General features: G+C 32.8%; 2 protein-coding genes across 2 annotated transcripts in view; one reads left to right on the top strand and one right to left on the bottom strand.

Annotated features, from left to right (window-relative positions):
- The window catches only part of LOC116348247 (lipase 3-like), a 36,935-nt gene extending 17,881 nt beyond the window's left edge, over window positions 1-19,054 (bottom strand). The window contains exon 1 of the mRNA XM_031779162.1: window positions 18,998-19,054. The gene's annotated coding sequence lies outside the window, so the exon portion shown is untranslated. The remainder of the gene's footprint in view (window positions 1-18,997) is intronic.
- LOC116348226 (cadherin-89D) lies at window positions 229-22,158 on the top strand. The gene is made up of 15 exons (XM_031779140.1): window positions 229-1,481; window positions 7,910-8,529; window positions 8,828-8,956; window positions 10,603-11,478; window positions 11,575-11,898; window positions 12,216-12,409; window positions 12,547-14,479; window positions 15,222-16,343; window positions 17,237-17,563; window positions 17,901-18,067; window positions 18,142-18,210; window positions 18,292-18,513; window positions 21,236-21,370; window positions 21,436-21,672; window positions 21,822-22,158. Exons 1-15 carry the CDS (start codon window positions 1,409-1,411, stop codon window positions 21,970-21,972), a joined length of 6,579 nt encoding a protein of 2,192 aa, XP_031635000.1. The 5' UTR covers window positions 229-1,408; the 3' UTR covers window positions 21,973-22,158.
- The last annotated feature ends 1,020 nt before the right edge of the window (window positions 22,159-23,178 follow it).

Genomic DNA, 23,178 nt, shown 5'->3' with positions numbered 1-23,178 from the left:
CCACACTTGTGAACCATATACACATCAAACAAAAACAGCATGCCGCGAAGAGTGCGGTGCAGAAAATGAAGCGATAAAGAGGTAAACACAAGACGCACACACACACACACAATCCAATTCTCTCACCGCTGCCACAGTACAGGTGAAAAGAGATCATCGCGCATAATGAAAGTCAACTCTTGGTAATTTTGCGAGCTGTGCCAGCCACACTTGAGTTTTAGTTATGTTTTAGCCTCGCATCAAGTCACATACAAAACTATCATGCAGTTTAGTGTTTATGTATTTTTCTTTCCTTGGTGCATTCGACAATACAGACAAAAAAACTGAAAGACAACAAACTTAACACCCAACAATATGAATGCAAAATTAAATAAATAAAAAAAAAACCGTTAAACAGTTTTGCTTTTGAATTGATTGTCATGCGATCCGAAAAAAATAAGAAGAAATACATTTGAATGGCAACATGTTTATTTTCGCGATAATACAAAATACACAGTGAAAAAAAGAGCAACAAAAAAATGCACAAAAGATATGGTGTATTGTAAGAAGTGATGCACGATCAATAAAGTGAAAAGACTCACACGAATTTTGAATAGAAGACGATGGACAAGGAGTCCCAACATACTCCAAACAATTGACATGCTAAACGGGAGAGATTTGTTCGTCCCAAGTGAAAGCGACTAGACACAACAAAAAATTTTGCTTTTCATACCAAAAAAAAAATTCGCATAAAATCAGACAAAACTTTACAAATTTTTTTAATGTAATCAATTTGATTGGAGTATTCAAAGTCATTGTTTGCAACTGATTGAAAACCGTACCGAAAGTTAATAATTGTGATTGAATGTTTTACAAAAGAAAAGACGTTATCGATAATCGTGATCATACATCGATTGAAAATCAACTGGTTTCGGTGTTACAGTGCAATTTCTGCACGATGGACTGATATGAGTGCAAATTTCTACATCAGAATGAATTGGATTGTTAATCGAGAAAGGTCATCACTCAATGCAACGATAATGAGCACTTTCAGTCGAAAGAAACTGTTCAAACGACTGACCATTCATTAACATGGCACGATACAAACACATACCAAATCTCGATCATTTCTATTTCAAACAAAATATTTGAACAATTTTAATGCGAAGAATTTTTGTTTGACTTCGCATAAAGTGAGCTGCCTATACACTAAAGATAACCATCTGATTTACATATAAATACAAATTTAATGTGAAACATTGATTGTCCTCAGATAGAAATCATAAACACAGAAAATAAAAAAAAATAGTGAGACCAGAACTAACGGACAGTCGATATTACGAAAGAAATCAACCATAGCCGGACAAAGTGAGACAAAGAAACAAAAACTAATGCTTTTGAATGTTCAATCAACAATATAAACTCCAAAATGCGTTCAAATGTCATAAAAACTATCATATTATTACTCGATATCATCTCATACAGACTCTTTTTCATCGAAGGTAAGACAGATTTCGATCGATTCGGTTGTAATGACAAATGTTCGAATGAAAATTTAAAAAAAAAAACATTAGTGAAAATATTAAAATAAGGTCGCTGAGAAAAATAAATAAATCGAATCGATTGAACTAAATATCTAAAATGCTATCAATATATATTTAACATATTATCAAAGAAATGCCATAAAACAAACCAAAAATCGATTCAAAAATACCGTTTATCGAATAGTACAAAAACCTACAAACTAGCATCTGCAGCATATCGAATTTGCAAACACCTCATGAATCACACCTACCCGTTCCATTTGGAGCAAATAATTTTCCGGAAGCTAAACGCTTGGAACGAACGAAAGAACACTCGACTGCATTTGCGTCTGCAAAATTACAGTCCTCACGTGTTGAATCCATTCGTTTGGTTTCGAAACCAGAATTCTTATCGAAGTGGTGCTTGAATGTTGCCACAGATTAGATAAGTTAATGTAAAATGTTGCGCATTTCATTCGTGTAACTATTTCATTACATTTTTTTTTTCAAACAAAACTAAAAAATAAAAAAGGAAAACGAGTCTTACGAGTTGAAAGAACCGTTTTGAAACGGTTTTCTTGAGTGCACGTTAGCGCTTATACAAAAGACATACACACACATGGTGTGGCTATGTCATGTCCATCGTTTTCAATGTTAAAAAAATGTGACGTTGTATAATAAGATTATTTCCATTTTGCAGTTACATAATTAATTTACAATGTGGGTTTAGAGGGTCTTTCCTATTCCTCTTGATATTGACATATTTTCATTTTATTACTTGTTCGCTTCATCGCATTGCTAAAGTATGTCTTCGGTAAATTGATTCAGGAAATTGGACGCACTTGAATTGTAATAGATTCCATGCAGCATGCATAAATAGAGGAGCCCAATAAACTTACTTACATACAATTTTTTTTTTGTTCGTTCTCCATATTCCAAAGTGTAATGGCACTAACATACGTTAGCACAACAAGTACAAGTTCTATGACATGATTGTATATCTCTATATAGTATTTATGCGCTCGCGCGCAATATGTGGGAAAACCTGTTTTCGCATAATAATGAACCCATTGGCAGTGCGTTCATAACACAGAATACACTCTCAGATTGATGCTTTTTGTTCCTCATACATTTTTTTTTTCTTCTTCTATGAAAACAATTACCGTTTTCGGTATGCTAGTGAGTGTGTGTGCAAATCTTTACATTTCACTATGATTTGAATAAAAGAAAAGAGAAGAGAAAAATTGTAACATTGCGTGCCCATTAGGTAATCTCAAAGCTTCAATACATTAAGTACACAAAGCGAGAAAATTACTGCATAATCATTCTGTTTATGAGTTTGAAGCAGTTTTTCTTTCGTTTTTCCATCCTTCTCTCTCGCGGTATCCATCTCTTGCTCTGCTCTCTAGATCTTGGCACAAACCCAACAAATAAGATCATTTGAATCATTCGCTCCACATTTTTTTCGTGTGATAAATTTAATGGCAAACGGAATTAGCACTCAAAATTCAGGAAAATAGAGTTAAGAAGAAAAGTAAGATGAACGAATGAATATATTACAACAGTGTGCGGTTGCAACTTTAAATAAAGTGTGTGATTTGATGGCATTTATTATTAACTAATTAATTTCAAATCGGTATTAAGATATTAGAAATTAATTACTTTTCGCAAATTTACGCGACCAATTCGTATGTTTTTTTCCTCTACTAACAGTCCACGTAATACAGATTTGATGGATATAATTGTAATCATATTTCACTAATTGAATCACCAAACTTGAGTAATAATTTTTTTTGTTTCTCTTTTTACTTTTTCTTCGTTTTTTTTTAATTGAATTTTTTTTGAAAAAAAAAAAAAAAAAAAAAAAAAAAAAAAAAAAAAACATTTAAAATTTAAGAGTTACCAAATTGGATGTTTGGTCATTATTTAAATATCAAAGAAATCGAAATGATCTATGCATCTTCATAAACCTTTCAATTTCGATATTAACTCAATCATTGAGTGTCAATTGGTTGACCTCATGCGGCGATTTATCGACGGGAGTCCTCTGATACAATTGAATATCAAACATCAAACTACAATAATCTAGTTCAAATTAAGGCATAATTAATAATAAATAAATAATAAGAAGAAAAAACGAAGAAGTTCCGGCACAATTCAATGGAATCCATGCTGTTTCACCTGCCATAACTCGAAAATCATTATACACACTCACAAAACAATTTTATTACATTCATTTACTCAATTTCGGTGGAAAAAAAAGCATTGAACAACTAATTAGATTTTGTTTTGAATGTGCGGCAATAGATCTGGTTTTTTTCTTTTCTTCTCATAATACATGGAACATGCATTCATAAAAATAAAGAACACAACAACAGTCGCAGCAATAGTAACAACTGCAACAAAAAAAAGAGTTCAACAGACACACACCAACAAAACAAAAAACAGAAAAAGTGTTTTAAATACAGGAAAAACAATTTGGAATATTTCCATAGATTAAACACTTTTAATTAAATGAGAGAATTTCATGTAAACAATGTATGTATGCATATATATGTACAATTGGAATAATCGAAATATAAAAAAAGAAACGAAAAAAAAAATATTTGCCGCGATTCGAAGTAAAGCAAACGAGCGCGATGTGTGAACCATCGAGGATGTTTTGCATCTACCGATAGACGGGAAGAGATAATATTCGAATGAAAGAAAGAGATATATGGTACACCATTTTGAACGGATGATTTATCAATTTCATTTAAAGTGTTCCGCATGTGTCATTCGATTTTTATCACGTACATCTCATCGAAACAAATTCAAATGTTTTTTTAAAAAAAAAAACAACAAACCGGTCAAGGCTCAACATTTTTCGCAAACATCAAAAATCCATATATACAGTCGAAAATAAAAGAAACCATATATGTCTTTTGTTTTGTTACAAAAAAAAATTCACACATAGTATTTTTTCTTCTTCTTCTTCGTCGCCGCTTTGCATAAACAATGCATTTTGCTTATTTATTGAATTTCCATGTACCAAGTATCATTTCTTTCACTTTTAGTTTTCAAGTCGGATTTTTTTTTTCGGATCTTGTTCATCGCTAGTAATTACCAAATGCGGTAATTTGTACCAAGAGAAAAAAAAGTCATATTAAATGTCATAATTCAAAACGTTTGACACGTTTGTTACCGGTACCCAGCATTTGACTGTGGCGACTTGTCGATAAGAAGGGATAATTATAGAAATCTTATAGACCACTTGGGTGATCTTATTGAGTATCAAAGGCAGCAAATGAAGACAAGTTTCGTTTATCATTTCAATTGACCAGAAGGTCAATTCAATTGAAAAATCAAATGAAGTATAGAATTTTATTTTGTACAAATTGACAGATTTGAACACACTTTGTTCATTTTTCTTCTTATTATTAACCGAAAGATGAAAATTCAAATTCTTCTGGTGAAACTGTACGTACTGGTAAATGTTTTCGTGACCAATAAGTAAGCTAGTTTCTAATCTTCTCGAACAAACATTCAAAAAGGTTCCTTCACCTTCGAGTCGAAGGCTTCGACGGTGTAAAGTTGAATAAAAATGATTAGATTTTATACAAAAATTAACGTGTGATTAAAGAATTATACATAAAGATCTATAAATGATAAATTTATTCTACTGATTCGATCGTGTTTGCGATTAAATATCAAGCTTAAGTAATGACACGTTTTTTATATGGCCGATTTTTTCTTCGTTTATACAATGACTTTAAAAAATCACATCCCGTTGAACTTAAGAATAAAACGTGTATAAAAAGTGGAAGAAAAATAGAAAAACATGAAATAAACGCCAATCATTATGCAAGATGAAATATGCGTGTATCCACTTAAGTTGCATAATGTCGATGGAAATACGGTTAATTATTATAAAGAATGGGCAAGTTCAATCAAACATTTATGAAATGGCTTTCAAATGGCATTATGGGCGTACAATGTGTGTACATGTGTGTGTATGGCTAATTTTTATCGGTAGTTTTTGCACTGATTTGGCTTCATTTTTTTCTGTTTCTTTTCTCTTTCTTATAAACAATTTTTAATTTCACAATCGACTATTTTAATTAGAAATTGTGAAGATTTCATGGTTTTTGACACACGAGCAACGAAAAATCACTGGCCTCAGGCCAATTGTGTGAATTTTATTAATGTGTTGCTGCTTTTTGTTGTGATTGAATTTGTAAGACTTTCACTATGACATGTATTTTGTGCAGATGACGTTTTTTTCCCCGCCTTTGAAACTGATACAAATCGATTTGATGAAATGCACTAAATTTTTCGTTTGACCGTACGTGTCTGTCTGTGTGGTTTTTATGTGATTTGTAATTTGTCACACAACGCCCATAAACTTCGATCAAAATGTTATGACGAATCGAGTGAAAAATGCTACTTGCTTTTTCATTATTTCAAAGAATATGCGAACGAAACGGTTACCAATCCATCAATGCTTTTTTTTGTCTTCATTTTCTTTAAATTGAAACAAACAAACATGATTAAAATCTTGATTTTCCATTAGCATTCGCTCACATGGGAAAATAATTGTTTTACATCGATTCATAATTTCCGTTTTCGCAAATGTGTTAACTGTATTTGTTTTTTTATTGTTCTTCAAAATACACTTTAAAATGCTGTGCGATCCTAGTGTATGTCTACCGGAGCGATTGAATTGACTCAAAAAAAGAGACAAAAATAAATATTAAAATGGCATATAAGTCTAATTGAGACTGAAAATATCACTTCCACCTTTATCAAATAATAATATGATTTGTTTTTTCCTATTTTTGCTTTGGATATGGTCGGAATACACGCATATTTCATTATAATTGCTTTATTTCTTGAAATCTGGGCTAGTATGATGAAAATATGACATGTGCTCGTTACAGCTTTGGCAAATATGAGTTTTACAGCCATTTAAGCCTTGATGAAGTTTTTCCCCTATTTTGCGACATGGAAAGAGTGAAAAAAGGCGTGCAAATACATACAAAGAGAAGAACACAAGCTCAGAAAGAAATTGCGCACAGCAAATAAAGAATAACGCAATTTTTCCACAATTTTCAAGTATTGAGCATTTTTTTTTGTTTTGTCCTATTGTTTTGCGAGTGTGCGAATTAATATAGAAACAGAAACAACGAGAAAAACAAAAAGATCAAGAAGTTGTATTTACAGGCAGTTGAAACAATGAATACGAATATTCTCCCATCCTCATAACTTATTGAATTCAATTAAAGTAGACTTTTTTTTCTCTATTTTCTTTCTGTCTTACGCAAAACTCCCGACACACATACACACTATAAACCAAATAACAATGACTTTTCCCATTATGTAAACACACATGGTAATATGTTTGATATATTTAACAAAAAATAGATATAATATAATGAGACAAGCGGAACAAAATCTGGCACGTGTTTTACGCTTGAATTTATATTCCAATTAATGCAATCCGATAAACGGTGCTTATTGAATGTTGCCTCTCTTCCTATACGCGATGAAAAATTCAATGAAAATTTCGAAGAAAATGGCATACAGAAATGACGATGAAGGCACACAGTAGGCGGGTCGGAATTTTGTGTTGTTATTAAATCGGTTTATCAGATTTTAATCAATCATAATGATGATATCGTCACTAAATTACAGCATGTTTCATTTGTTGAATCTTCTCACTTCCTGCTTAATGAACGGACCCATATATTGTTAATTAATATTATGTTACTTTTAACTATTTTTATGTTTGTATTGCGTTTACGTTTCGATGCAACAATCATGTTATGGCAATCTTCGTTTTTTTTCTCTCGAATGAATGATGATCGGTAATCATGATTAGGTTACCATATTCATAATTCTATTTTTATATTAATAAAAAGGCTATAAGTCATCGCGAATGAATAAAACGGGAAGTTTATTTTATTAACTTGAACATTCCAAGATAACATTGAGGATCTAGTTCAATTTTAAAAACAACTAGAAATTACATCCATGAAGGTCATTTGATACGAAAAAAATCGTTGAACTTTTGTTTAAGCGTAAAAAGCAAGCAGCAAACTACTAAAGCATTGCAATTTCGACAATTCAGCATTGTACCACAAAAACCTAAAAAAGTCTACGTAATTCTACAAATACTTTGTTCAGAATACTGCGACACTTCACAAAATTGTCTAGATTTTTTAAAAGAATTGCGAATTTGTGAGAATTGTAGTAGCTCGCCCCTTGGAAAAAGATTTCATCATAAATGCAAATAAGCAGGAACAGAAATTTTATTAGAAAATTTTGTTTCTTCTTTTTTTATAGTGCACCTTAACAACTTTTTAACGCTTTAAACTTTTTTAATGGTCGAAATACAATGAAATTAATGTGGTTTTAATATTTTACAGGATGTGTATTTTATGATAAAAATGGCATCGAAAGTGAATTGGAAACAACAAAATTCATTCGAATTCGTGAAAATTTGCATGTTGGTGACGAGGTGTTAAATGTACGTGCATATCCACGTAAAAGCGTTTTTATAAAAGGTACCAATGAAAATGCAGACGATGTACGGTATTTTAAATTAAGAACAGTGAATGAAACAAATATCCAAGTTTTATTGGATAAAACGATCGATGAATTAGTTGATCGTGATGTGCCACAAAATGTATTAAAATTTAAAATTGAATGTATGAGTCGAAATGGACGCACGGAAGAGACGTCATATTTAACCGTTAATGTATACATAGAAGATATCAATGATCATGCACCGCAATTTGAAAATTTGCCATATCAAGTGTATGTCGATGAGTCAACGGCAATTGGTGCGAAAATTTTTACGGGCATTATGGCATTTGATCGCGACAAACCGCATACACCAAATTCAGATGTACAATATTCCATTGATTCGTCAGAACATGATGCACATTTTACGCTCGAAAGTCCACATCGGCCGCACGTCATTCTACGCAGACAGCTCGATTTTGATGAAGGAAAACGCATGTTTGAAATTCCAATCGTTGCAACCGTGAGTATAACCGTTTTTCAATTTAAGACAAATCTTAAAATATATTGAATAATAAATTAAAAAAGTGTCAAAAATTGTCAATTCTGGGATTTATACAGAACGAACCATCTTACCGTACTTTTATTATTCAAGATGAAAAAACATGTAAATTATGATGGTTCGTTTCTTATCAATAAAAAAATGGCAATTTGTCGACAAACGTTTAACTCTTTTTTCGTGCTTCAATTTTACTTTATTACAACATATATAATTGAAAAGTTATCTCATCGAAAAAATAAAATTGTTTCGTGTGAATTAGGATCGCGGAGACAATGCAAAATCATCAAGTACAACGTTGATGATAATGGTAAAAGATAGCGATGATTTGCCACCAAAATTCACTGAAAGCATTTATCGGACAAAAATTAATGAAAATTCGCCAATTACCGTAAGTATATATATTTTTCGTTTTTTTTTTCTCTTTTATCTTTCTTGCAATGTCATTTTCTGTCTATTTGTTTTAATTGCCACTTTTTTTGGACCATTCGTCCGTATTTGTAATATTAAATGTATTTTTATGTCATCTTGTTTCTCACAATGGAATGTGTGTTGGTATGTCTTCAACACTAGCTTCGACACCCAAAAACGAGCATAACTCATACACGCAAATATGCACGGTAGCTTGTGCTTTGTGCTAGCACGCTCGCGTCAACGACAAATTGCATTTAAACAAATTTCGCTGTCATTCAAAGCGACTCAAATGTGTTATAATAAGTAAATTGTATGCACAATAATAAGAAACAGTAAAGCAGTCACTTCCCACATTAGCAATTACATCAATATGCCCATTCTCATAGAAATGAGTAGAGTTCACTGCTTTTCGGGGTGTAAGTGTGTGCCGCCTTTTTTCATCATTTGTTCGCGCATGTGAATAACAGTATTTGCATTATTATTCCACATTATTAGCACGTACGTTAAACACTCATTCTGTGTCTGTTTTTCTTTTCTTCAGCCACAAATTACTCCAAAGCGAATCTCTTTTTTACTGATCTCAATTGTTTCGTTGTCGTTTTTTTTTTGATTTCTGGAATTTACTTAAAAAATATTTGTATATTGAAAAACATTCGCTTTGACATGGAAAAAAAACACAAAGTGATGCATTGAAAGAGTCAGGTTTCCGGTTTTAAGTACACCATTTCACAGCTTGTTCAGATAATATCATAATTACAACGAACATGCGACTTTTACTATCCGACCTGTATTATCTTTTTGTTTCAAACGCCGCCAGCTGTAGGGAACTAGACTGAGCATCATTTACCAAATTACACACAACCTTTTAACCGATATTAATCACTTTCATTCGTCACTAATTTGCAACAATATGACGAGAAACGTAAAAAGTAGGATGTTCAATTGGAAATGAGCATTGAAGTGGATCATTTCAAATCTGTAATTAATTTTTATCTATTCTTTGATCTCATGAGAAAATGTGCATTACGCGAATTTAAATACACAATCGGCTTGAAATGAGGCAAGGTGTCAATTATTGTGTAGATGTATTTCGAATGACAGTATGCCGTGCATTTCAAGTGTTCGGAAATATGGAATTTATTACACCATCTTTTGCATGTGCGGCACACGAGATTTTGAACGAATTGTGAAAATTTCAATTTGAAATATATGTTAATAATCCAAAATGACAGCAGATTTTGAATTTAATTTGATATTTTTAAAAAGTTAAAAAAAGATTTTTGCTGAAATCTTGCACCAGCTTCGATTTGGTAGTTAAGATTGTTAAAATTCGCACACTATTTGAATTGGTTAAATTTCATTTGCACAATCGGTTTATCTTCATTCTTTGCTGAGAAACAAGTGTCCGTTCAAAAGCCAAATGATACATGTCGAAATTATACAGTACAAATGCTTGTATTATACCAAAAAATGGTATATAATTCAAAAAAAGTTACGTAATTGGTCAAAAATAATAATCAGATGAATTTTGACTTAGTAAGACTAAGATTGGCAAAGACAAGTGTAAAAGCATATAAAACAACTAACTTTCAATGCAATGTTTCCCATGTCTATTTTTTAAAGGGTCAGCACATAAAATTACCATTGATGTTTTCACCACCAATCATGGCATACGATCAAGATTCAATGAATACAACATTGATATACGACATTATATCGGGCAATGATCGAAATATATTTTCCATAAATCCAAACTCTGGCGTCGTTTATTTAACAAGCGAAATCGATTTGGAAGAAGAAACATTGCCCGGTAATACATTTGTACTTCAAATTGAGGCCCGTCAACGCGATACACCGATTAAACGGGCTGTGGCACGTGTCGAAATCGAAATTATCGATTTGAATGATAATCGACCGGAATTTGAAGTGGAATTTTACAATATATCGATTGTTGAAAATCTACCAAGCGGTTTTAGTGTACTACAAGTGAATGCATTGGATCGTGATCAGGGTGAAAATGCTGATTTTTTATATATGATCAGTAAAGAAAGTCCAGAAGGTGCATTTTTAATTGATCCACGCACCGGATGGATTACCGTACGCGATCAAGAGCTATTAGACCGTGAAGTTCGAACAAAAATTCGAATTACAATTCAAGCGGTGGAAAAGGTTGAGCCACATGGATGGAAAAATCAAAAACCAAGCTCAGTCGAAATTGAAATTACACTTCTGGACGCAAATGATAATACACCACAATTTGATATGGGCAATTTATATGAATTTAAAGTCAATCAAATGGCACCGATCGGAAATATTGTTGGTTATATCACCGCCAAAGATCCGGACGAAGGACGAAATGGAATGATTTTATATGAATTACAACAACCAAAAGGTGGCGGACAGGTTCCATTTAGATTGGATTCTAAGACAGGAGCTTTGATTGTTTCTAGTACATTGAAGAAGGGACGACTTGCTATATTTGTTGAGGCCAGCGACCAGGTGAGCAGATATTCTTTTATGTTCATAGCGTTTCATATACTACAGAAACTTTCATATACTTAAGCAAAATATTTTCGTTTTATATCCAACTTGTAGCCAGCAAATCCATCGGAACGTCGATTTTCACTGGCTGTGGTCACCATTGAAGTGGTTGCAAAAGTCTTTGATGGATCGCTAGATTTTATTGGAGCTCCGTATGAATTTTGGGTTGGTGCAAATGCTCCAGTTGGCTACTCCGTTGGTCATATTAAGACAAATTTTGATTGGGATGGAGGTGACTATGTCATGTATGACCTGTTGCATTCATATTCAGAAGGTGTCCCATTTGCGGTTGAAGAAAGATCCGGCATTGTTACGGTTATTCGAGACTTAAAGGAGTTTGACAGAAGATTATATGAATTTGAAGCGGTTGCTGCATACGTGAGTATTTATTATAGATTAAATTGATTGTTAAAAATTAAAATTTCAAATCATCATGTCGGGTATTTTGGGATGTTAGTCATGTGAATGCAAAGTTGACTTTAATAATCGTTTTATTTGGTTTGAAACAATCACATATCTCAAAAACATAAAAAAAGTTAAAACGCCCCAAATTAGTCAGCCAATATTTTGATACACGGAAGTCCATTCGAAATTTAAGCACAATTTACTGTGTCCCCGTGTGCATCCAAATAAAAATAAACGAAATTCATTTAATCGATTTCCTTCCATAAAAAAATTCATTACTAAATTCACAGTTTTCACCGGAAAAACCACGGTCAAATAATCATCGTCTGACAAAACACACCTCAAAATCAGGCCGTCAAATCACCAAGAGCGGTGATGTATTTGAGTTAGAACAAGGCATTGTCACCGATAACGATAATGTTTTAATTACAAATGTAACGGTTCATGTTGTCAATCCAGACGAAGAAACACGCATATTAATGAGGTAAGATTTGATATTTTACAAATTATATTCGATTGTTAAATTAGCAATTATATTTAAAAAAGCGTTTCATCTTTAAAAAAAATCAATTTGATTGTTTGTTAACTAAAAAATTGTTGTTTAATTTTAATCCATGCCAGAGGATCAATAAACGATCCAATTGAATTCCATATTCGTGAGAATTTGGCCGATGCAATGATTGGTCAGTTAATTTACAAAAATGTAACGAGAGAAGAAAGAAATCGTTCATTAAATACGAGACTACCACTAACAACTCCAGCACCGCCATCGACAAATCAAACCGGACGCCATGAGCGTTACTTAAATTCTCGTTTTAATAAAAATAAACTCAAGATAAAAAAAGGTACGGTGCCATACAAGCGTACGCATCGCAATGTAAACGTGGAGGATCAATTTTATGTGTCAGTAACACCGTCTGTATTCTACAATGATATGATTGCATCTGAAACGGAAAAAGTAGGCGTAACATCGCATCCCGTGTCAACACGTTCAACAGTGGTTACGGTGACATCGCGAACATCATCAATATCAAATAAAACACCAACCACGGAACATATAATGACACACGACATGACAACATTGGATAATTTATTGGATGATATACCGAGCAGGAGATCAAATACGAGCACAACATCAATGTCAAAAGTTATATTGGTTACGCCGCGTCCATTACGAAAGCAAACCGAAAAACCTCGAGCTTTTCCGAATCTACAAAATACTACACGATCTGGTAAACAAGTGAAACGACGTTATGAATCGAATAATAATCACCGTGGTTTGCGATTTGTCATTGCAAATCAACATGATGTCAATAATATGATAACAATTACAAATGATGGCACACTAATGACCGTTAAACCATTGGATCGTGAAGAGCGCGATGTTTATTATTTAACAATTATCGCTGAATATGTTCAAGGTTATGTGACTGGTGCTGGTATTTATCAAGTTGTTATCTACGTCGATGATGTAAATGATAATCCGCCCGTTTTTAACATGCATTCATATTCGGGATCAATAATTGAAAATTCGCCCGTTAATACCGAAGTGACATTCGATCAACAGATGTTAGTGCACGATGGTGATATTGATGATAATGCCGTATTTGATTTAACACTTCAAGGTGAAGGAAGCAATTTCTTTACGATTGAACGACGAAATGCCACATCGAATCTACTCAATCAATTTACATCAGCCTATTCAATTGGAAATCAACGATTTGCACGTGCACTATCAAAAATTCACGCAAATCGACATTCGAACAATAGTTTTTTGGATGATTTTATTAATGTGCCACAGTATGTGATCAGATATATTGGACCAAATGTTATCGATCGTGAAATTCAAAGTTATTATGAATTCAATGTGATTGCACGGGACAAAGGTGGTTTAAGTTCAGAAGTTAAATTTACACTTTATGTACTTGATACAAATGATAATGCACCGATCTTTGATAAGCTTGCCATTTTTAAAGATGCAAACGTTGAGGTTCTTGATTATCCAAACGATTTAAAAGTCTATTTTGTCGATCGATCCGAACCCGATACATTAACTTATCCGATTCGACATCATGTACGGAATGTCGATCCACTTATGACCAGCGCCAGTAATATGAACTATGAAATTATGCAATTGGCGGATGGTCAACACATTGGTACGCCACGTCAATTGAACATTGACATTGGAAAAAATGGAACACGTTCAACAACAACATCGAATCGATCACGTTCACGACGTCGCAATTTTGATAAACCATATGCCATTTTTTCAATACTTGAAAATATTGAAGTTGGTAACACCGTCATTCGGCTCACTGCCACCGACGATGATTACGAAAATAATGCACAAGTTTCATATAAAATCGTTTCACAATCGCACACGGTGCCACGTTCAAATGCCAAACAAATGTTCACCACAAAATTGTTCGGAATGGATGAGTCAAGCGGTGAACTACGTGTTATACGACCATTACCAGCACAAGCTGAAATTATATTGAATGTGTCGGCCATTGATGCTGGCGGATTGAGCGATGCCACTTTAATTAAATTTAAGGTAAGAAACAATGTTCATTTATATTTGAGATCAAGATTTTTTTTTTCTTGTGAAGTTATTAGAAATGATGGATTTCATTTTTACAACACACTATCTGTTTGCGAATATATATTATTCGACAGTACATATACTATGCATGTTTTACGAATCATGCATTGAATGTACGTATTTTGCGAATATTTTGCGAATATTCGCAGTTAATATACGCAATATTCACAGTGTTTTGATTGAGATAAAAACCCTAGGAAAATTCGGAATTTTTTCTTCATTTCTTCCGTGCAAAAACCAATCACACATGCACGCTGGAAGTTTTCCGGTTTGGCCCCCTAGCAAGACAATTTTTTTCAAATTCAAACCATCGGTAAAATGCTTAGAGATTTTACCCCCTTCTCTGAGAGAGTGAAGTTTATTTGAGATTTTTTTTTTCAAATTTGCCACACGAAAGCATAAAAAATAGCAAAACTAAACCTATTTTGAAGTAGTTTTAACTTCCAAAATTTCTGGCTTCGCTTATCAACACATATTTTTGCCATAGTTCTCTCATAAAAAATTGTTATTTGAACTTTTTCCCACGAGTCCCTCAATCAATTTGACGATTTTGATCGTGCACATATTTCAAACTTAATTGGTTTTGAATTTTATTGCCGTTACGCAAATTCAATTAAATTATTATAAAAAATTCTGGATAAAATTTAATGAGCACCATTGCATAATTGAATACTATATCATTTTAAATTTTCAGGTAATTGATGTAAACGATCATGCGCCAGTGTTTGAAAAGCCATGGTATACATTTGACATAAGTGAAGGTTACTACATGCATATGGTAATTGGAAAAATCGCCGCAACCGATGAGGACTACGGTGACAATGCAAATATAACATATTCATTAGTAAGCAATGAATCGCATCCATTTTACATAACACCATTGACGGGCATATTAAAAGTCAATGGTGAATTGGATCGTGAAATGAAATCGCTGTACGAATTCAAAGTGATTGCAAGTGATAATAGTAAAAAGGAAGTGCAAATGAAATCGACGGTAGAAATTGAAATCAATGTCATGGATGTAAACGATAATGCGCCAATATTTACTGGTTTTGATGAAATGCTTACGCTAAACGGTGGTTACGGTCGTCGAATATCAGATGCCGATGAAATAATTGAATCGATAAACGATGAAGATTTACCATACAATTTGCCCGTATACAAAGCATATTTGAATCGAAATACAGAACCTGGAACGTATGTTAAGCAAATCACGGCCATTGACAAAGATTTTTCGGGCAATGGTAATGGTTTGGTAATGTATGCATTGCGACACAATAGTCTACCATATTTCTTTGAAATTGATTCACGTGACGGTGTAATAACGACCATTGCACGATTCAATCGATATCAAAATCTATATGAACATATTAATTTAACAATAATTGCATCCGATTTGGGAACACCGTCCAAATCATCGGTTGCATTGCTCATCGTTAACTTACAAGGAACCAGTAATGTAGATAGTGACTATGAAGAAATTGTCGGCAATAGTTTCTTTCATCACAAATACTATGAGATTGAAGTGCCCGAAAATAATGTGGTGCCGACAATGTTGTTGCAAATAAATGCAACACATTTTCATCGTGAAAAATCATTTAAATGGACGATTACAACCGAAACGGAGAGAAATCGAGAATTTCGTATCGATCCACACAACGGTACATTGTGGTTGGTGCGAAGTTTAGATCGAGAACTCCAAGATATATATCGACTTAAAGTGCGCGCCGATCCAGTTTTTCGTGAAAGTCGCGCATCGATTATGTACCCAATTACAGACGAACGCATTGGCGATTTAATGGATAACGAAGTTCGGGTGAGTGTTTTGGAATGTTTTTTTTAATTAAATTGGAATTCATGATTTTATGATGTGTTACATTTTGCATCACAATGATCTAGGAATATTTTAATCAAGATTTTTGATGGAATCTTGATGGAGATTGAGAGTGTATGAATTTGTTTCGTATCCTATTTTTTTTTATCAATGATCGTTATCGCGTTCATTATATTGCTTAGAATTCCAATGTTATAAACACGTTTCTGTTGTAATTGGAAAAGAGCGTAAAATATATCGAAAAGAAAAACAAGTGATTCTCATCAATCCTAGTGAGATAATGTGTGCGGCATTCCGATTTCTATGTTTCTTTTTTTTCCTGCTGGCTAAACTATGTATTGCAGATTACATTTTCTAGTAGTAAAATTGATCGGTATGCTGTGTGCAAAACGGCATATGCGAAATATATTCTATAAACAACGGTATATCGTACATATTGGTTAAGCCTATACACAATATCGTTAATCAATCTTGAATGGTAGCACTTGGAAATGCTGAATCGAAGTCAATGTATGTGTTGAAATTGAGCGCTTTTGCCTGATATGTAAAATAAAGTGCGATGCGTGCTAGTCAGTGATGTTGAATGTACCGCTATACGTTCAATCATGTTGCTTTGCTAAAAGGCATGCTGTGTCTATTTAACAACCTGAATTTCCGATACGATTTCGACTAACTAGTAAAAGATATATATATATATTGAAGTCTCTTTTCATACAAAATGAATTGCAGTGAAGATGCATTTAATTACGCATACAGAATTATTCGCAAAGTAATTCGTATAAAATCCGTCATTTTACCATCGGGTTCGATAGCCATAATTTGATATAGATATTTTCAGATTCCAGAGTGATATAATGTTTTATTTCTATTTATAGATTGTGGTACGTGTGACCGATGAAAATGATAACTCACCTAAATTTATTGGCAATGGAAAGCCAATCGTTGCTGTCATACCAAATACAGCCAATTTTGGCTATCCAGTTACAAGAGTCGAGGCAACTGATGACGACGTTGGCCTTAATTCGGAAATTCGTTACAGTTTATTGAACGAACCAACAAAACTGTTTGAAATTGATGAAATGTCTGGCAATATTCGTGTCATTGGTCCGATTGCGAATGATCAACGCGTTTATGGATTTGATGTTAAAGCGACCGATCGAAAAGGCGCAGAAGATGGACGAAGTGCGATTGTTAATGTATTTGTACGTGTACTTTTTTTATGGATAATATTATTGAGTTCTTATCATACATGGTCGTTAAGGGGGGATCCACACATAAAATCGAAAGAAGAATTTTTCTTTTTTAGCAAAAAGTGATTTTTCATCTGACTTGGATCAAAATTGATTACGGGGGAGGGTTGTTGTTTGAGGAATTTGGGACAATCGAAAAAGTCTTTCTCTCGTCAAAAGTCCTAAGAAATTGAAAGAATTGACGCCCATGTATGGTTCTCATCTCATTTTTAAAAGAACTCTATTCGAAAGCTTGAATTTTTATTCGAATTCATTGAACTAAAAATAAAACACTAAATAATTTTCAAAGGTATACATTCTGGATGATATGCGTAACGTACGTTTGGTAATGGCAGGAACACCGGTTGATATCGAAAAAGATCTTAAGAATTTGACCAGCTCTCTCAGCGATTTAACGAACTTCGATGTACGAATCCGAATGTTAGAGCCGCACATGAGCGATAACTATCAGCCAGCGTAAGTGTATCTTTGGGCAGAATTTTAAAAATTAAAGTGAAATAAAGCTGATTTTGTTTTATTCACAATAACAGCACTGATGTTTATCTGTATGCAGTGGATCCTCGATCAAATACAGTTGTCGATATGGACGTTTTGCAAAGGTTGATTCATTTTTTTCTTGTCTTTTCCATCGTTTCCACGATAGTATATTTAAAAATCGTTTTTTTTTTTTTTTTTTTAAGCAAAATGAGTTCGATTTCAATGAGCAATTTAACGATAACATCGCGCATTCTTGGACTGGCCGAATTGGGCGAATACCAAAGTTTCAATGCCAGAATCCCGCAAACCACATACAAAGGCTCGAATTTAAAAACATCCGAATTGGCCACAATTATATTGGCCATTGTCGTGTTCACCGGGGGCTTGGCGACCGCATTTTGCGTGGTTTGCGTTCGATATAAACGGTGAGATAATAATACAAATTGCAAATAATCAAAAAAGGACACTAGTACATAGGCGTTAAAGCACTCATAAATTCATAGAATTTAACACTCGTTTAATTTTCTCATTTGACTTTTTTTTAACTTAAATTCGTCATCAAATATTAAATCTGCCACTAAATTATATCTGCATTAAATTATAACATTCACATTTCAAAATGATTCATTCATTTTTGCTCCTTACATCTCGATAAGATAACGGCTTCAATCAAATTCAATGAAATTCAGACAGTTTCAACACCAATTTCAAAATATCTTCCGTAAATTGGTACAATCAATAATAACAAAAAATTATACAATTATTGCACACAATTCGAACTGATTTTGCATTCAGTCGTTTTTTTTTTTTTGCAATACCTCTTTTATTTGAAATGAAATTTTTGATTTATATCAAACACATTCAATGGCAGTAGTCATACAAAAAAATATGAAACGTAAAATCACTTACAAAACTGACTAACATCCAAGTGAAATTGGTCCAACCACTTTTGCACCTTGACTGATGTGTAAAAAGTCAATTGGAGGATGAAACAAAATTCACAGTGTTTGGTAGGATTAAAATTTGGATAAGATAAACATATCTTTCGATCGAATATATTATCTTATCTTTACCACACACTCTTCTCTTCTTTCTTTGTTGTTTTAAATAAATGTGCCACAAGTCAAACGTACAAAATATAACTAAACTTAAAAAAATATTCCAAATTATAAAGAAGCATGATTTTTAATTCAAAAAAAAAAAAAAAAAAAAAATTGTGAGATAAACTCGTTTTGTTTGTTCAACGTTCTCATCTCGTGTAAGCAGTTAACCGACCATGTTCAACGCACTGATAGGCAGAACATTTAACACTCCAACGGTCAAGGTTAGTCTCAGAGAGAAAGACTCATGCACTCAGAGCCTTGAACATTCAAATTTCCGTATATTTACATAATCCTCAGAGAAGACCTGCCTTGACCGAATGAGAAAAACAAAAATGAACAGATGTCAAGATGTAGTTTATATATTTATTTTTTTCCGCAATGTTGAAAATAAATTTACAAAAAAATGTGTACGTTTCATTAAGACATTTTTCACCAATGTCAATTGCACATACAAATAATATTAGCACTTTGCACATTTCGATCGAAAATGAAGAAATTTCATGAAAAAAAAAGTTTTTCGGAAAATAAAAAACAAAATCCAAAAGAACACTCAAATGTAGATCGTTAGCATTTAATTATTTAGATGGATTATTTTAGTTGCACTTTTTGTCAAGCATAAATAATAAATCAAATGCTTTACGGCACATTGATTATAAAACAGTCACATTGCGATTTGAATGCTCAACATCAGTGCGATAGCTGAGCAATTTGTGTAGCGCATGTACTGTGATACAAAACATATAGCCGATCACCTGGTGCAGTGTGCATACATTGTGCAGGAATTACGCAAATTGCTCAGCCAAATATGCTCAGTTAATCGCAAAGATATTGAGCATCCAAAATCCAATGATATAAAAGCAAATATAAGTAAATAAATGCGTTTCACAGTATCATATATTCCAATTTCCCTCGAAAAATGTAGACTGTAGAACTTAATAATAATAATATACTGGCTAAGCACTAAGAAAACAAAAGGCACTATTTAAAATAATAATAAACACATACACACACATATATACTCACAAAGAGATTATTATCGTGAAATTAAGTTAGCTTACTTGCATATTCTTCCATTTAATTTTGGAAAATACAAACTTATTATTAATCGTTTCGATTCAAAGAAAAAAGTTGGAAAAAAGTGTGCGATGGATGATTTATTGAGCCATTCATATTCAAAATCCATCAATATTCAAAATTAAACAGATTGTTGAGATCTGATTAGTTAGAAATAACAAATTTGCCAAAATGGATTTTTTTTTTCAAATGATTTATAATTTCACTAAAAGAGAGAGAGAAGAAAATGAGAAATTTTTTCGAATTCGGCAAAATGCAAAATTAAGAAGACATCACACATATCAATCCAAAATCATCACGTAAACATTTGCCAATAAAAGCATTGATTTGATTTATACGAAAGTTTATGGTAAATAAATTGATGAGATTTTGTGCAATGTCGAAGAGATCTAGACTGCAACAACAACAGTATTGTACAAAGTTTATAGTAACTGATAGAAAAAATTTGATATTTATAGAATTTAACGTTATTTAATAAAACAACAATACAATGTATATGTAATCGTAAATAATTTTCATCCAAAATTTGTCCCTCGCACCATCATCACAAAATAAAGGTTCATTTATTTGTTTTTATTGTAATAACCCGAGTATTTTCTGTGTTTTGCACATCAACAACACATATTTTTTGATGGCATTGGCAATTATTGTTATGATTTCTTTTGCGTTCTTCATGAGTGTACAAAACATCAAAATGTGCCGTTTTTCAGACTAAAATATAGACTGATTGAAAATGGTATTCATCTTTTTATTTGCTTGTCAATCGATTTACTGTCAGAACAATGTAGCTCATTAGAAATTTATTCATTACACATTCAAAATCGTCATTTTTTTCATTATAAGAAGTCGTGCGTGAAAATGATGTCGAAATGTTGTTTTTGTGCATTGTTTGCTAACAAATTCTAATTCATTGTGATACATCTTGCAAATTTGTTTATTATATGAAAACAAAATCAATTTTAAACCATAGAGATCGTCACAGTGGGCATGGACGACATGATTTTATTGATGTGCCGTTATCCCAGCCCGCTTTAAGTTCAAACTTCAATTTGATGGACCATGAAAATCGATGCATCAAATACAATCCACTGCAACATCAGAATCAGTAAGACAATTTTGCTTTTCTTTTCTCATATACAAAATATGATTAAATTTAATGATTTAACACAGGAATGTCAACAATTTGGATACATCAGTACCGTCTATACATTCGAGTGGTTGTGATTCTGGTGTGGGGTTGACCACACAAATGAATGTCGGTTCAAATAAGCAACTAGTTCAATTGATGCGCAGTTCACAGCGTGAAAACTTACGTGATCGAATGATTAATGAAAAACGAACTAAGCGATGTGTATGCGGATATGCAGCGGCAGGTGCGCACGTTTGTAATGCCGGAGAAGAAAGCAGGTAAACTGAATAATTTCATTTTCAATTTTAAACTTACTCTTTGCATTATTCTACTCGAGATTTTGCAGTTCTTTTACATCAATCTCTTGAAAATGTTTAATTTTATTTGATTTTACAGCCATTTCATTTCTTTTCATGTTTATTTTTAGTGATAGCTATGAAGATTCGCTGAAGAATGTAAGCTGTTTGAGAATTTCGCGTCGAACGTCTTTTCCAAAATCAAATGCATTCCGACGAAGTCTTCGTTCTCATCGCTTGTCAACGCCACGTGATCTTCATCCATTTTCGGGTGTAATTTAAACACTAACCATTTACGATGTTATTGAAGGTCTAATTTTGAGCTGGAGTTAAGCGAAACATAATCGTAATGCGTACACAACATGTATAGAATAGATATGGTTTTATAATATGTGAATCGCATTCAATTCATTTTAATTAAACTTTTCAATTCACGCAACTTAACGAACATGAAGTTCTAGATGAAGTTTATCGGATTTTTTCTTAAAAAACAAGTCTTGATTTGATGCTATTTTAGATTAATATTATTTTAAGAATGTTAATTAGTTTATAATAAAAGTATTTTAAATGAATGAATTGAGGTATTTATTTAAAAATTGACCACGAGCGAGCAATGGACTTCTTTGATTATAAAGGTTGGTATATATAGTTAAGACATTTAAGAATGGATACATTTTGAGCCCCAAAATTACATCCGGATGCATCAAACGCCTGAAGGTAACACACAATATTTACCAAAACTTAGATAGATTCGCCTTCAAATTTAGAGCTCAAAATGAGATATTTAACTTTTATTCATATAGCAGTAACAAGAGTCAGAATCTGGGTTATTTTAATCTAGATTTTAATTTTTGTTTATATTGGATCTTTTTATTCTGCATTTTCTTTTCGAAAACATTCGGTAGGTTTGTTCGTCATTATCAACAACTGACAAAAAGTTGACGACTAACGAAAAATTCATTTCACGCTATTTAAATTTTGAAGGTGGTTATTAAACAAAATATATTTTACTTTAAAACAAAACAAATTAATAGCTTGGAAGTTACATTTCATCAAGTCAACTTTATTTTGCATCCAAATCAAAACAATATACAAAAATTAAGGTGAAAATTTTACTAGTAATTTGAGTTAATTTCTTAAAAAAATTAAAGCGGGAATGGAGTCAGCAACGGAAAGTCTTAACGGCCCAACCAGTTCTTTAATGTCGACAGACACAAACTTTCTTTGCATTGCAATAGCCACCGCGAAATCCTTTACCGATGCAACCTGCAGCACAGGCTGTTGCACTGAATGGAGAAAACGATAATAAATCACAAGTAGCACGTTTTTGACGTAATCCATGTTGAACAGATGCGGAATGAACATCGACCAATGACTGATGGTCAGCTCCGGATTCATCTACCAATATATGCCGAAAAGAGGAAGAAACGTTAATGTCTTGTATTAAATATGAAAATATGTTAAGGAATAGCTTCGATAAAATCACTG

This window comes from Contarinia nasturtii, unplaced genomic scaffold (assembly GCF_009176525.2).
Source record: "Contarinia nasturtii isolate CC-2019 unplaced genomic scaffold, AAFC_CNas_1.1 Cnas_scaffold_129, whole genome shotgun sequence".
Taxonomy (NCBI): Eukaryota; Metazoa; Arthropoda; class Insecta; order Diptera; family Cecidomyiidae; genus Contarinia; species Contarinia nasturtii.
This window is presented reverse-complemented; position numbering and strand designations above follow the sequence as displayed.